Below are 13,062 nucleotides of genomic sequence, written 5' to 3'. Positions count from 1 at the left end.
CCACCAGGGGTGGAGCATTCACAACTTCCCTGGGCAACCCATTCCAGTGCCTCACCACCCTAACAGGAAAGAACTTCCTCCTTATAGCCAATATAAACTAGCCCTGTTTCAGTTTTAACCTACTACCCCTTGTCCTGTCACTACAGTGCCTACTGAACAGTCCCTCCCCACCATCCCTATAGTCCCGCTTCAGATACTGGAAACTGCTATGAGGTCTCCACGCAGCCTTCTCTTCTCCAGGCTGAACAGCCCCAACTTTCTCAGCCTGTCTTCATACGGGAGGTGCTCCAGTCCCCTGATCATCCTCGTGGCCTCCTCTGGACTTGTTCCAACAGTTCCATGTCCTTTTTATGTTGAGGACACCAAACATAATCTAATAATCTGAATCAGACGGGATTATTCCCCACAAACACCTCCTGTCAGCCTGCAACTGATGGGAGCAGAAGGGGTTAAAGCAGCCTCCAGTAGGAGGGGTAGCAGGGAACGGCTTCTGTCAGACCCCATCAAGCCAGGGAATCCCTGGCTCCAGGACACCCAGCCCACCCTCCTCCGGCAGGAGACCCCTCCTGTGGACGGGATCCCGGGAAGTTGGAAAGTTGCCGCGGTCTCTTTAAGAGCCGGAGCAGCTGCCTATTAGTGTGGACGGCACGATCCACTGCGGTGCGAGTGTGGGGTAGGGAGCGTCCGCAAACTACCGTGCGCTAAACACGTTAGGGAGACCCGGTAAGATTTACACCCCGGGGCACGAAAGATCACTTGTAAGCACATGGGGAGCTGATGATGATTTAGACTTGATCAATACCTGAAATGTGGTTTCTGTGAAACGTTTCTATTCCTTTTTTCCACTGCAGGAGCCGGCGAGAGAGCTCACTAAAATCTCTGCCCTATGCTTAAGGCACAAAGAGTGAGGCCCCATTCTGAAAGCATTCGTTCTCCAAGAAACCTGCAAACAGATTCGCTTAAAGTCACAGTGTAAAGGTCTGTAGCAACTGGAAACTGCACTGAGACTACCTGAATCAGAAGTCAGCTCCTCAGCTAGGAAAACAGTCTCCTTGCTTCCCCTTTCCTTGCTATTATTGCTCAGTAGAAGAAAAGCATACAGTGCCCTTAGTTTCAGGAAGGGGAGGATATTGTGACTTCCTGGAATCAGGGCAGTAAATAAACAATGTGCAGGCTGTTCACAATGAATTTCCTCAAGAGAATTGCCCGAAAAAGCACCTACTGATTACTCAACGAGGATGGGCCACCTGGAAAAGGGCGAAGATGGGTTATGCAGAGGCAAAATAATGGATCATTTCTTTGCTAAACAATAAATGACACACGAAGAGTAAGGAGGGTCTAGGAGCATACAGCAGCAGGGAACAGCCAATACTGACTTAGACAAATGCATATATAATGTCTTAAAAATAATCATGGTATTCAGTAAGAAAATGTCTACCACTTAGGAACCATACACTAAATACCTAGAAATGGAATCATAGGAAATCTGTTCATAAAGAAACGTGGGGGATTGTGTGAATGACTAAATATACATCCTACTGTGCTTGTACAGTACGTATCACAATAGGACGCAGTTCCATTTGGCATGGGCTGTACAGTATATACATATATTTATAAAATGCATAATATACCCTATCAGCCCTGCAGTAAAAACTTAATCTATGGCTTCAAGTGCACTTATTACAGACATGTGCTCCCTAAACGTTTTGGAGTATTGCCAGACAACGTCTCACAAAACAGTGTTTCCACATCAAACTTCCAATGGCAGAACAACTAATGAAAAATGATCCTGTGGACCAATTTGTTCAGCACCTCATTGGCCTGGTAGCACTAAGAGGACAAACAACTGAGCACCACTGGAAAATCAGCCTGTATACAGCACAATTTGTAGTAAGAATCCAGTAGAATTCCTAGACTGCAGGGAGCTGAACTGCTACATCAAAAACATCCTAGTAGACTGCACTGAGACTGTCCTGTGTTGTCACTTAACCCCAGCCAGCAATTAAGCACCACACAGCCACTCACTCACTCATTCCCCATCCTGGTGTCCCCCAGTCCTTTTACTATGGTAATTTCCAGCCCACACATCTCCATTTAGAGGGCCACAAGTCACAAGAAGCCTTGCTTTTGGTTTTCTTTTGTTTGGAAACATGTTTGCAGTCAAACTCTGCACTTGTTTGACCTTCCAGTTACAACACTACCTGTAAGAAAACCAGCCTGCAAATCAACAAAATGTAAAATAGGAGCATAAAAAATAATCTCTGAAAAGATCTCTACAAGTCTTTCAATAATTCGTATTTTGGTCTTAATTATATTAAACAAGCCATACATAGTTTGCATGGAAATTAACGTATTTCTACCTTCTCCATCCCCATGATGAAATGTGTTGATCTGGTAGAAACTCATGTTGCCAGTTTCATGTACTTCAGGTTTGGGACTGTAGAAACTGTGAGGCTTAACAAAGTTCACCGTAGCTGGGCTGCCATGCAAGGACGCTTTAGGGTAGAGTTTCAACAGGAAAGCAGAAGTAAGAGCTGCAGGAAGCTGTAGTACTCAATATGAGCAAACACTTGTCAGGGATTTTGCGTAAAGATCAGTGCATCATTTGTCCTTTACAGTGCCCATAGGAAACTGGACAAATCACCTCCACTTCCACACGTTTCTCATTCTGCCCTATCCCCCACTTTGCAAATGTAATTTCAGTAAGAGCAGGCTAACATAAAATTGCCAAGGAAGCAGAGGAGACAGCTCTTATCATGAAGGCCCTTTATCTTCTCTTCAGATGGCCAAATATACATCCCATTGCGGTGGCTGAAACAGAAATCTAGGAAGTCTTGATGACAGTCAGAGTTGTTGGTGAGTAGCTTGATGAACAGGGGAATCAGGGTAAATATAGCAACACCAAAGACTTGGAAACAATAGCACCATCAAAAGCTTGGAAACAAGAGCACCGCCAAAGACTAAGAAGCTTCACCAGTATCAATGGAGACTTCTCAGTATTGATGGATTTACAGCAAGGTGGAGACTGGAAACTTGTCAGGGGTCTGGGTGTGTCGCAGTGCCACATTTTGAAGTGTGAGAAGTAAAGGGTCGTATAATGGTGATTCAAACAAGAGACTATTATCCTTCTTTTATTTTAACAAGTGAGACGAAATTTGGAAGAAGCAGGGAGGAACAGAGGAGGCAAGAGCAGATACCTCATCAGTAGTTCCAATGTATTCAAAGAAGTCTCTTCAGCCCAGTGTCAGTGAGAGCTTTTCACAGTTAACGCTGTCTCCTGAAACACTCTGACATCTTTCATCTGCAAGGGGTTTCACAGAACAGGCTTACGAATCGAAGGTTGCCAGTAGCCAGTAGACGTGACAACTCTTCCCAAGAAACAGTGTTACCATCACATGGATCATCTCTGGCATCAAATATGATTCAGAATATTCAGAACAACACAGATGTTCTGAATTATGACCACTCTATCCTGAAATTCTCCAATATTCACAGACCATTTGCAACCATTCATCACTTTTCTTGTGAATACAGATATGGTATGGAACAAGCAGACGTGCAGTTATCACCATTAATATATTCTCTCAGAGCCATCAGTTCAACCATATATACACACATTGAGTGTTCTGGTCATTTGTTGCCTACAGTGACCAAGAAAGCTATCTCTTCAGAACAGAAGCCTTGATAAAACAGTTTCCCTTCACAAACAACAGGAGCTGCAGTATCACCACTGCTGCTGCCTCAGGAGAAAGCAAAAGTGATGTCCTGCTTTCACAGCACAACTTACAAATAGCAGCCTGGTCTGCCAGTGATGTGGCATGGTGTTGATGCAGGCACTGTCCCTGCAGCTGATGGCTGACCTTGGAAACAGTCATTCACCACACAGCAAAAAAAAAACATCCAAAACATCTTCACAATGCCACGCTACAGTGGCCCAGGATAACTCTCCAGATGCCATACAAACTGCAATACTGCAAGACATGATCATGGCACATACCAGAAATATGCTATGATGTGCTCTTGCTAATTTGGCAATGCCCATTAGAAGTGCAAATCCACGCCAGGACTGGATAAAACCTGTAGGGATCACTAAATAGACTGACAGCTCGCACATGGAAGGAACCACGCCAGGATAAAAGTTACATTCTTTTCAGCTTATGCGTCTGCTTTCATAAAGTGAGGAAGAAAAAGCTCTTTCACTGACTCCTGTGAACACCCTATTTGCATGGATGTAACTGAAATGTAACACCCATTTTCCCTGAGGTAGAAAAAGGAACCACATCGAGCTTCCCCTCTCTGATGTACGCTGCCTTTGTGGCACATGGCTGGAGCAAAGCACAGTGGAAACTACTGCTAAAACTAATGCTAAAAGAGTGTTGTGTTTGAATGGAGCATATATAATGAAAAAAAAAAAAAAGGATCACTGTTGTAGATGTAGTTTTCAAGCAAAAATTGCCTTTATTAAAATAGATTTTACTAACTTTTTTCTTTCTTGTTTCTTTTCTTACCAAATTATCTCTCTCTGGCCTTCCATACTTGTGGCCATACTGGTGCTTCCTGCATGTTTTTGTGACTGTTAGTTTACTAACCCAACAGAAGACAGAATTCATTTTCCTTTTTCCTGGTTAGTTTTATGCCCTGTTAACAATCAGAACATGTCAGGGAGGGGTCCAGTGCGTAACAGGTTTGGCAATATAAGCAGCAAGAATAGGTCACTAGGACCAAGGAGGAAGATAGGGAACGGGAATTCTGTGGCAATTACACATTAACTTTTCTCACTGCATCTTCATTCATCCTTTGGCTGAAAACTTTCCCAGTTTGGAATGGTGAAATTGCATCTGGAGAAAAGGAATGCAAATACTGTTCCACAGTAAAGCAGCTCAGCATATACAGGTCTTACTTTCTCTTATTTCCAGAAATACCTTGTACAGTCTAGAATGACAGCAGATGATCTTCCTGTGTCCTTTCAAGTATCCTCAATTGATTCCTTAATTTGAGCTTGCAACTGTTTCTTTCCGCTCACTTGTTCTTTCTGCAACAGGTATGCCACTTGATTCTTCCACCATATTCTAGCAATAAGATCTTAACTGCTCTCCTTCTTCACGTTTAGCCACAGTCACCTACTCCTCTCTCTGATCCACATTAGGAGCTCTAAATTGGCAAAAAAAAAAATGAGAAGTCACTGTAGTATTCCATTTAATAGCATTCTAATCACATGGGTGAATTCTTTCACAAGAGTGCGTACTGCCAATTTTAATCCAATGCACAGTTAACCTCTGATTTTTCATCAGTAGAAGCACTGCAATGTGCAGAGTTTCTACACAAGTATAGAAGGTCCTCCAACAAAAAGTAAATAATGTAGACCAGATTGAGCTCTGTCATTAAACTAAATCAGCTGCAGAAAGCTTTACTGATGCTAATGAAACCTCACGGTTTTAAAGCCCTGGCCCTAAGGAGAACTCAGAATAAAAAGATACAGCAAAACATGGTGTAAGTTAATTTAAAACACTGTAAGAGGAGATAAAAACCCTCATGTATCCCATTGTTGGTAAACACTTGGTACTTAGCCATCCTTCTCATGGCAGAAACAGAGGCTCTGCTTTATTCATTTTAAATAATTATGAACTTTAGGTGTGCAGACAGGTCTGGAAACACTTGTCACCTTAAACGTGACTCCCCACTTTCAGGAAAGAAAAGTCTATTAGTTGTGCACAACATAACAAGTGTCTCTTACTCTGTAGATTTAAATTTTTTAGCTATCCCTGGGACAGTTAGAATCATAGAATCATAAGAATAGTTAGAGTTGGAAAGGACCTTAAGATCATCCAGTTCTAACCCCCCTGCCATGGGCAGGGACACCTCCCACTAAACCATGTCACACAAGGCTCTGTCCAACTAGTTGAGGAACTAGTCACAGCAGTAGAAGCTCTCTTTGCAATATCACTCCTTCTGTGACCACCTCTCAACCCTGATGTACAGAGAAAAGCCACTGCCAGGTAGGAGGCAGCCATGCCAAATAAACCCCACCATACAGTGACTACACATATGCTAACTTTCAGCTCTTGTCCTGTAAGAACTGGAGTAAGCTGGAAGACAAAGAGATTGCCAGCTACCAGGAAATGTATGAACATTCAACTATGGCAGGTCAAGCACAACTGCGTCTCTTAAAGTTATGTGCTGCTTTTTGAACATCTGAGCATAGGCAAAACTTCCCTTGGGTTTTGATTTCTCCTTTTCAAGACATTAGACTTGACCAGAAACATACCAACCATAGTTCATGGCTGCCCCATGACCTGTGTAGTGATACAATGTAATGGTACTCCTGAACAGAAAAATCCACATCATATTTCACGAAAGTGACTAAGCAGAACCTAGGAGACAAAAGGAGAGGCAGACAACACAGGGAAAGGTGGTTCAGTAGCACTTTGTCCCCAGTACTTGCTCAGGCTCTTAGAAATTGCTTCAGGACAAGGTTATAGGGAAGACTAGACTTAGTGATTGCAGAGAGATTAATGGTGCAGTGGCATGTACGTCACAAACCCTTGGGAACAAAGCAAGCTTCTCTGCAGACTGAGCTGATAAGTGAGCTTACTGTAGGTACTAAGTTAATCAGTAGGAGTCTGGGCAGAAGCTAGAGTAGATAACGAGATGAAGCAGGAGAAAGGTGAAATGATTCCCAGAGACTGAAAGAAAAATGAAGATCAACAACAGGAAGAAAGAAAGGATGAAAAAAAGGAAATCTGTGCTCTTAAGTAAAGAAATCTGATGTTAAATGAAGTCTGATCCCCACAGTATGACTGAACAACACAAAACAGATTGGGATAAAGAAAAGTGGATGCATTCAATGCATTTTTTGCACAGTCTTTAATAATTCTGATAGACCTTGAGTTGCCTGGTCCCCTGAGTTGGAGGACCGTGAGTGTGGGAACAGTAACTTTCCATTTGTGAACACTGAAATTGTAAGGGACCAGCTGTACCAGCTATGTGTACTTAAGTCTATGGCGCCAGACGAGATTAACCCCACAGTACTGAAGGAGCTAGTGGATGTTATGGTAAGACCCCTCTTGATCATCTACCAAAGGTCTTGGAAGGTCCCTACTCATTAGTTATTACAGTCCTCAAACAGGGTATGAGGGAAGACCCAGGGAACTACAGACCTGTGAGTCCAACCTCAGTTCTTGGAAAAAACTATGGAGAAGATTATACTGGGTACTACTGAAAGGCATTTAAAGAATAATGCAGTCATCAGGCACAGTCACTACGGGTTCACAAAGGGAAAATACTGCCTAGCTAATTTGATACCTTTCTATTATAAGGTCACCCACCCCGTGGATGAAGGGAAGGCGGTGGATGTAGACATTTCTGGATGTTAGTAAGGCTATTACTATGGCAGCATCCTTCTGGACAAGTTGCCCAGATGTGGTTGAAATGTGTCCAGAGGAGGGCAACAAAGCTGGTGAAAGGGCTGGAAGCAATGTCCTGTAAGGAATGGCTAAGGACTTTGGGTCTGCCTAGTTTCAAGAAAAGGTGGCTGAAGGGAACCTCATTGCTTTCTACAGTTTCCTGAGGAGGGGAAGTGGAGTGGGAGGCATTGATCTCTTCTCCCTGACATCCTGGATGCATGGGAATGGTTCAGAGCTATGCCAGGGGGAAGTTTAAACTGGACATTAGAAAGCATTTCTTTACTGGGAGGGTAGTGAAACCCTGGAACAGGCTTCCTAGAGAGGTGTTGATGCCCCAGGCCTGTCAGTGTTCAAGAGGCATTTGGACAATGCCCTTAACAACATGCTCTAAGTTTTGGTCAGCCCTGAATTGGTCAGGAATTGGACTAAATGACTGCTGTAGACCCCATCCAACTGAAATGTCATGTTCTGTCCTGTTCTGTGACTCTATTCTACTCTATTCTGTTCTGTTCATTCTTTTTCAGACACGCACTAAAGGTTCAGATGGTAACAGACCTCAAAAGTAATTCAGTACCTGTTCTGTTGCTTATCAATACCCTTCATAAAAAGGAATTTAACTCATCCCTCTGTGAAATAATAAGCCATTGCTTCCTTTGTAAAATCAAACGGGATGAAACATGTGACAAACAGCATGCAATCAGGATCGAAAAATGTACAGATTTTCATTTTATAGAACTCATAAGGGTTATGTGTGGGCCATGTGACATGGGCTGGGCCAGCAGCCGTGCCTGCTTTGTGAGGCAGAGATCAAGATTCCTCTGGTTCACGGGGTGGTGGTGGTGGAAGAACATAGTTTTCAGGGCGGTTTATCTCACTAAAGTAAAGCAGACCAAACAGATCCGACACAGGTAAGCACTCCCCCACTGCTCACTCCGCCCTCTTTCCTCAGGAGTTTCCTGCTTTTGTGGGAGAGACCTAGAAGAGCTACAAGAGTAGAAGGCATGTGATCGTCTAGAAATTGCCTTGGATTAAGAACCTGGAAAAACAAGGTTTCCCACTCAAAACTCGTACAACGGCATCTTCCCATCATTCAGTAGTGGCTGGCTTTTAGTTTCAAAAGAAATCTTCATTGCCTCCCTAGAAGAAAACTCAAAAGGAGGGAGAGTTTTTACCAGTGTCCCATCCTCAGAGCAGAAGAAGGAGAAAGGACAAAAGTGCTTGCACATTTTTCCTTGTGATGAAGAGAGAAAGTAAAACATGACTGTTTCTACCTACCGAAACCTGTCTCTGGTAAGTACATGCTGAAAAATAATGTAGTTCTTTTTCTGGCATTCGTATATATATGTATCTATTTATGCTCTAACAGGAGAACACATACTTTGTGTGCAAAAGCACACAATGTAACATATGTATATATTTGTTAGGAGATGCATTCTCATAAAAATGCCCATTGTGTCATGCTTTTGTCACGCTTTTTTGACAGTGTCTTCATCAAAACAGTGGGATATGTGTGGGTTAGTATAACACATGCAAAGTGACATGCAAAAAATGTTGAATACAGATCCCTGGTATGTGCTTTGTAGTGACTGCACACAGTGCAACTGCTGTCTCCTTCCCAGAGATGGTGTTTGAAATGGGGGACAGGAGGGGCTTTCGTGCCTGAGGATAGTGCGAAAAATCACATCAGTGGAAAAAGAACTGAAGATACAGGCAAATATTCAAACACATGCCTACATTTTGCAAAAACAGACATAACCCCAGCTACATCTAGAACCAAAAGTAATGTTATTGCTATAATGCTACACTGAAGCTAGGTGTTCTATTTACTAGAGCAGACAGCCCCATTAATAAGGCTATTTTTTTTTCCAGGATCTGAACTAGTATCTGAATGTTTGCTACCCAATGTACAAACGTCCTAGAATTAACCTTTAAAGTTATTCTGTGTTTCACTTTAATAATAACCACAAATCTGCATCCTAGACTGCTCTAAGTTCTATTAAGAAGCCCTTTTTAGATAAGCCTGGCAATAAGTGCTCATGGTCTATTTATGCATTTTAGGTCTGTGTGTTCAAATGCTCCCGTTATTCAGTATGCATTCACATAGGAAATTCTAGTACATTTACACTGGCATGCATTTATGCATGCATTTCCCTAGGATATTATGTATGTGCATAGCTGCATGTTCTCATGATGGCATGTACTCGAGTATGTATGTTCTTATTTTGGTCATGATGCTTATGACTTCTGTTTCATGTTGAAAAAACTATTCCATCTTCCACAGATGTCTGTCCCCTTAACTACTCATCTGTTTTCAAGTGTCTGCTAGCAGCATCTGTACTGCCATGTGGTTAGAGACACAGTGGAAGAACATCCGCCAAGCCTTGTTGCTTCTTTTCACTGCTGCTCTTCTCATTGGGGTCACCATGCTGGCCATTTCATCCAACATCAATCCAGTAGGCTATTTCTTCCTAGGGGTAGGGGGAGTGTGCCTGATCGGCTATTTGCTGAGTGTGTTTGTTGAGTGTTACCTGAGGAATCGCCAGCGACGTGAAGCAAACGAGATACCTCCAAACAGGCATAACCAAGCAGGGTAAGCAGCAACCTGGTTATTCCTCTTATTTTAACTCTCTCTCCTCAGTCATGGCCGTTTTACATATTGTTTTGTTGTCTTTCTCCTAGGACACAAAACACAGACTCTATTCCAGAAGTCGAAAGTTCTTTTCCCGTAGTTTTCCTTCATTCTTCAGGTGGAGGTTGCAAATGTCTCTGCCACGCATGTCCTGTATCCTGTCCGATAGATATTTTCTTCCCTCCAGGAACTGATCCACTAACAATTTCCAAGGTTAAATAGATCCAGGCCCAGTTTTATGTTTCTTTGAGTAATTAAGTCTTGCCAAACAATGAGTCAGACAAGGAAAAAGAAAAACTGCTGAGGCAATACTGAATCTTAGCTGGGTTTAGCTCTATAAACCTTATCTGTAAAGCAACTGTTCCTCGGCAAACTTTTAAAAAGGAATCTGTAACTGGGTGTGTTTCCAGTCTTAAACACCCAATTGCACACTAATAAACCCTGATTTTGAGATGCTCTGAATTCTTCCACATCTTTTTGGCTTCATGCACATTTGCAGGTTCTCAGTGTCATCTAATTTTAACCCCTATTTACCTACTGTAGTTGAAGAGTTTACTTGTATCTTTGCTTCCTTGTCTGTATACTCCAGATAATCATCATCACATCCATAAATTACTTGACATTCTTAAATATAGGGTTTGTAAGAGGGCAAAATATTATTGTGTGTTTCTTTTTAGAAAGAGTAAGTAAAAAGGAGTCTATATTGAGCTTTGCTAGCTTGGGAACTTACTAGAAGAAAATTAGTTATTTATTTAAAAATACAACCTAAAAAGGAAAATGTTTCTAAAATAACATTTTTCTCTGCAGATATTCTTTTTAACACAAAGTAATTAGTCCTTTTTTAAACTAAATGAAAATATTTGGGCTTTTTTGTTTTAAAAATAGACAAACGTTGAGCTGATGTATTAAAAAAGGTCCTGTTTTATTCCAAGAAATACTTAGTAGTAATTCTTAATAATAAATTTTAACTGGTAGGAGATTTAAAATGAGGGACATCAAGCCAAACCTAGGACACTGATGAGCAGTGTGGCTTTCCTCACTTATTCCAGAGAGTGTGGATGAGAATGGATGAGCCATTCTCTAGACCATGAAGCAAGTTAGCTGTACAAGTGAGCTGATCCAGTGGCAGAATATCACATACAGTAATCCCATGTGAGATATACTGTCTCAGCCCCATCTATTGATTGGTTCCAATAGTACATTATCTCGACTACCTGCTTCTGCATAAACTAAGCAGTAAAATAATCACTGTAACTGCCATTCCTCTTTTCCTGTTTTTGTGCATAGGGTGAATGCTGCCTATGAAGCACCCACCTATGAGGAAGTGATGACCATGTCAGTTCCAGCAATATGGACAATTGCATCCAATCCAGGCTTAGTACCCTCGCCACTGAATGAGCCTCCTCCTTACAACGTGGTTATTGAATCATCCACCCAAGAAGAGATGACGGTGGAGGCTCTCAGGATGTCAGTGGCATCAGACACAATGCGCACCTCTGAGACAAACACAGGACCCAGGATGCAGTTGCAGCTGGTGCTGCCCCCAAGACTGCAGCGGTTTGTTTCAGATATCCATGAAGTGAAAGGTGTTGAAGACAGGTTTGAACCACTGGAGCCACTCACTCCACCACCTGCTTATGAGAGTGCTGTCAACGATGATGTCTTTGAAGATGCCTTCCAGCCCTCCATATTATGATTCATTTAACCTTACAAGAATGCAGAACGAAATCCTCTGCCCAATACAGAATGCTCCTAGAGGTAAAAAACCTGAGATTTTTCATACCAGAAACTGTAGAAATTTGCCTCACCGTTCTTTGAACCAGAGCTGAGCTACAGACACAGCTTCTGATGTCACTAGAATCTTTTGCACAACATACAAACCAATGCAATACCACAATGCTTTGTCTTGGCAGATATGTAAAATGACTGCTGCTGCTGAACCCAGGACAGATATGTACACACACACATCCTCTGCCTGAACCACTACGCTTTGCAGCTTTACAGGAGGGTGTATTTTTCAACCGTACTACAGGCCCAAATAGATGACTCGAGATACTTTATCATGGCAAGCATTTGCACCTCCAGCTCTCCATAATGCCGCCATGCATGGAGGCTTCTCTCTGGACTCTGGAAAGGGCCAGTCTGTCTGCCAAGGCCACAAGCTGCAGCAGAGCACCCTGGAGAATAACAGCTTTGAGGCACGTGTGGTGTCATGGCTCTAGGGTGGAGCCAGGTTCCAGCTCTCACTGATCACTGATGCTATGTGGTCGCTTACAGTGGTAGAGCTAACCTGACAGGCTCTGCAGTGTTAAAGTGGTCTGCAGCATGCAAAGAGACATTCATGTCTGGCGAGTGTCCAAATACAAACAAATGAAATAAGGTGGTCCAAATCTCTTTATGAAGGAGAGCAGCAATCATCAAAGCTGTGTCTCATATGACTGCATCACCTTTAATTCATATGAGAAACCATCAAACCACAGGCTAGAAGCAAATAAATTCTTATTGTTTGATTCTTTTAAGATCAAAAAAAGAAAAAAAAAACCCCAACCTTTTTATGCTGTTTATAAATAAACCACATTCAAAATACCTGGTGGCATCATTACTTTTTCCTCCCAAAAGAAACACCCCAGAAAGCCATGCTTTTGCCTGCATTCAGCTTATCTGATAATCTTGGCTTAGAAAGAGGAGTTTAATTTCTAAATCTACAACTGAATCAGTTTAATATCATTAATGATGCATTATATCATATAATATATATATCATATATATGATATATGATCATATATATCATAGAATAAGATATAAATCTGCTGATAGACGCAGTGTGATTTCTTTAAAGCCAACCCCTTGGTGCATTTCCCTCCTATATCTGCAAACACAGAAGAACAAACCACGATCAAAACCAATACAGGTATACCATGCAGTAATAGAAACAAGAGTGTAAACTGGGCCACCCAGGACCTTTCTGAGTGCACCAAATTGCCAGGAGTCAGGAAGAAATTCAGGCAGCCAGCACAGACAAAAACTGGT

At 42.2% G+C, this 13,062-nt stretch overlaps 1 protein-coding gene across 2 annotated transcripts; it reads left to right on the top strand.

The window, feature by feature from the left end:
• Positions 1-8,201: 8,201 nt before the first annotated feature.
• On the top strand, positions 8,202-12,618 carry TMEM139 (transmembrane protein 139). Of its 2 annotated transcripts, XM_065676063.1 has the most exons (3): positions 8,202-8,693; positions 9,685-9,993; positions 11,320-12,618. In XM_065676063.1, the coding sequence occupies exons 2-3, from the start codon at positions 9,746-9,748 to the stop codon at positions 11,726-11,728; spliced, it is 657 nt and encodes a 218-aa protein (XP_065532135.1). In that variant the 5' UTR covers positions 8,202-8,693; positions 9,685-9,745; the 3' UTR covers positions 11,729-12,618. The 2 variants fall into 2 exon arrangements, with proteins under 2 accessions (XP_065532135.1, XP_065532136.1); XM_065676064.1 differs by lacking the exon at positions 8,202-8,693 and having other exon boundaries at positions 8,722-9,993.
• The last annotated feature ends 444 nt before the right edge of the window (positions 12,619-13,062 follow it).

The sequence above is a fragment of the Lathamus discolor genome, chromosome 4 (genome assembly GCF_037157495.1).
Source record: "Lathamus discolor isolate bLatDis1 chromosome 4, bLatDis1.hap1, whole genome shotgun sequence".
Taxonomy (NCBI): domain Eukaryota; kingdom Metazoa; phylum Chordata; class Aves; order Psittaciformes; family Psittacidae; genus Lathamus; species Lathamus discolor.
The sequence above is the reverse complement of the archived record's forward strand: the minus strand, read 5'-3'. Positions and strand labels throughout refer to the sequence as shown.

Coding starts and splice junctions, on each gene's coding strand:
- TMEM139 (XM_065676063.1), top strand. CDS start 9,746: ATGTGGTTAGAGACACAGTGGAAGAACATCCGCCAAGCCTTGTTGCTT. Junction 9,994..11,319: donor AACAGGCATAACCAAGCAGG/GTAAGCAGCAAC, acceptor TTTTGTGCATAG/GGTGAATGCTGCCTATGAAG.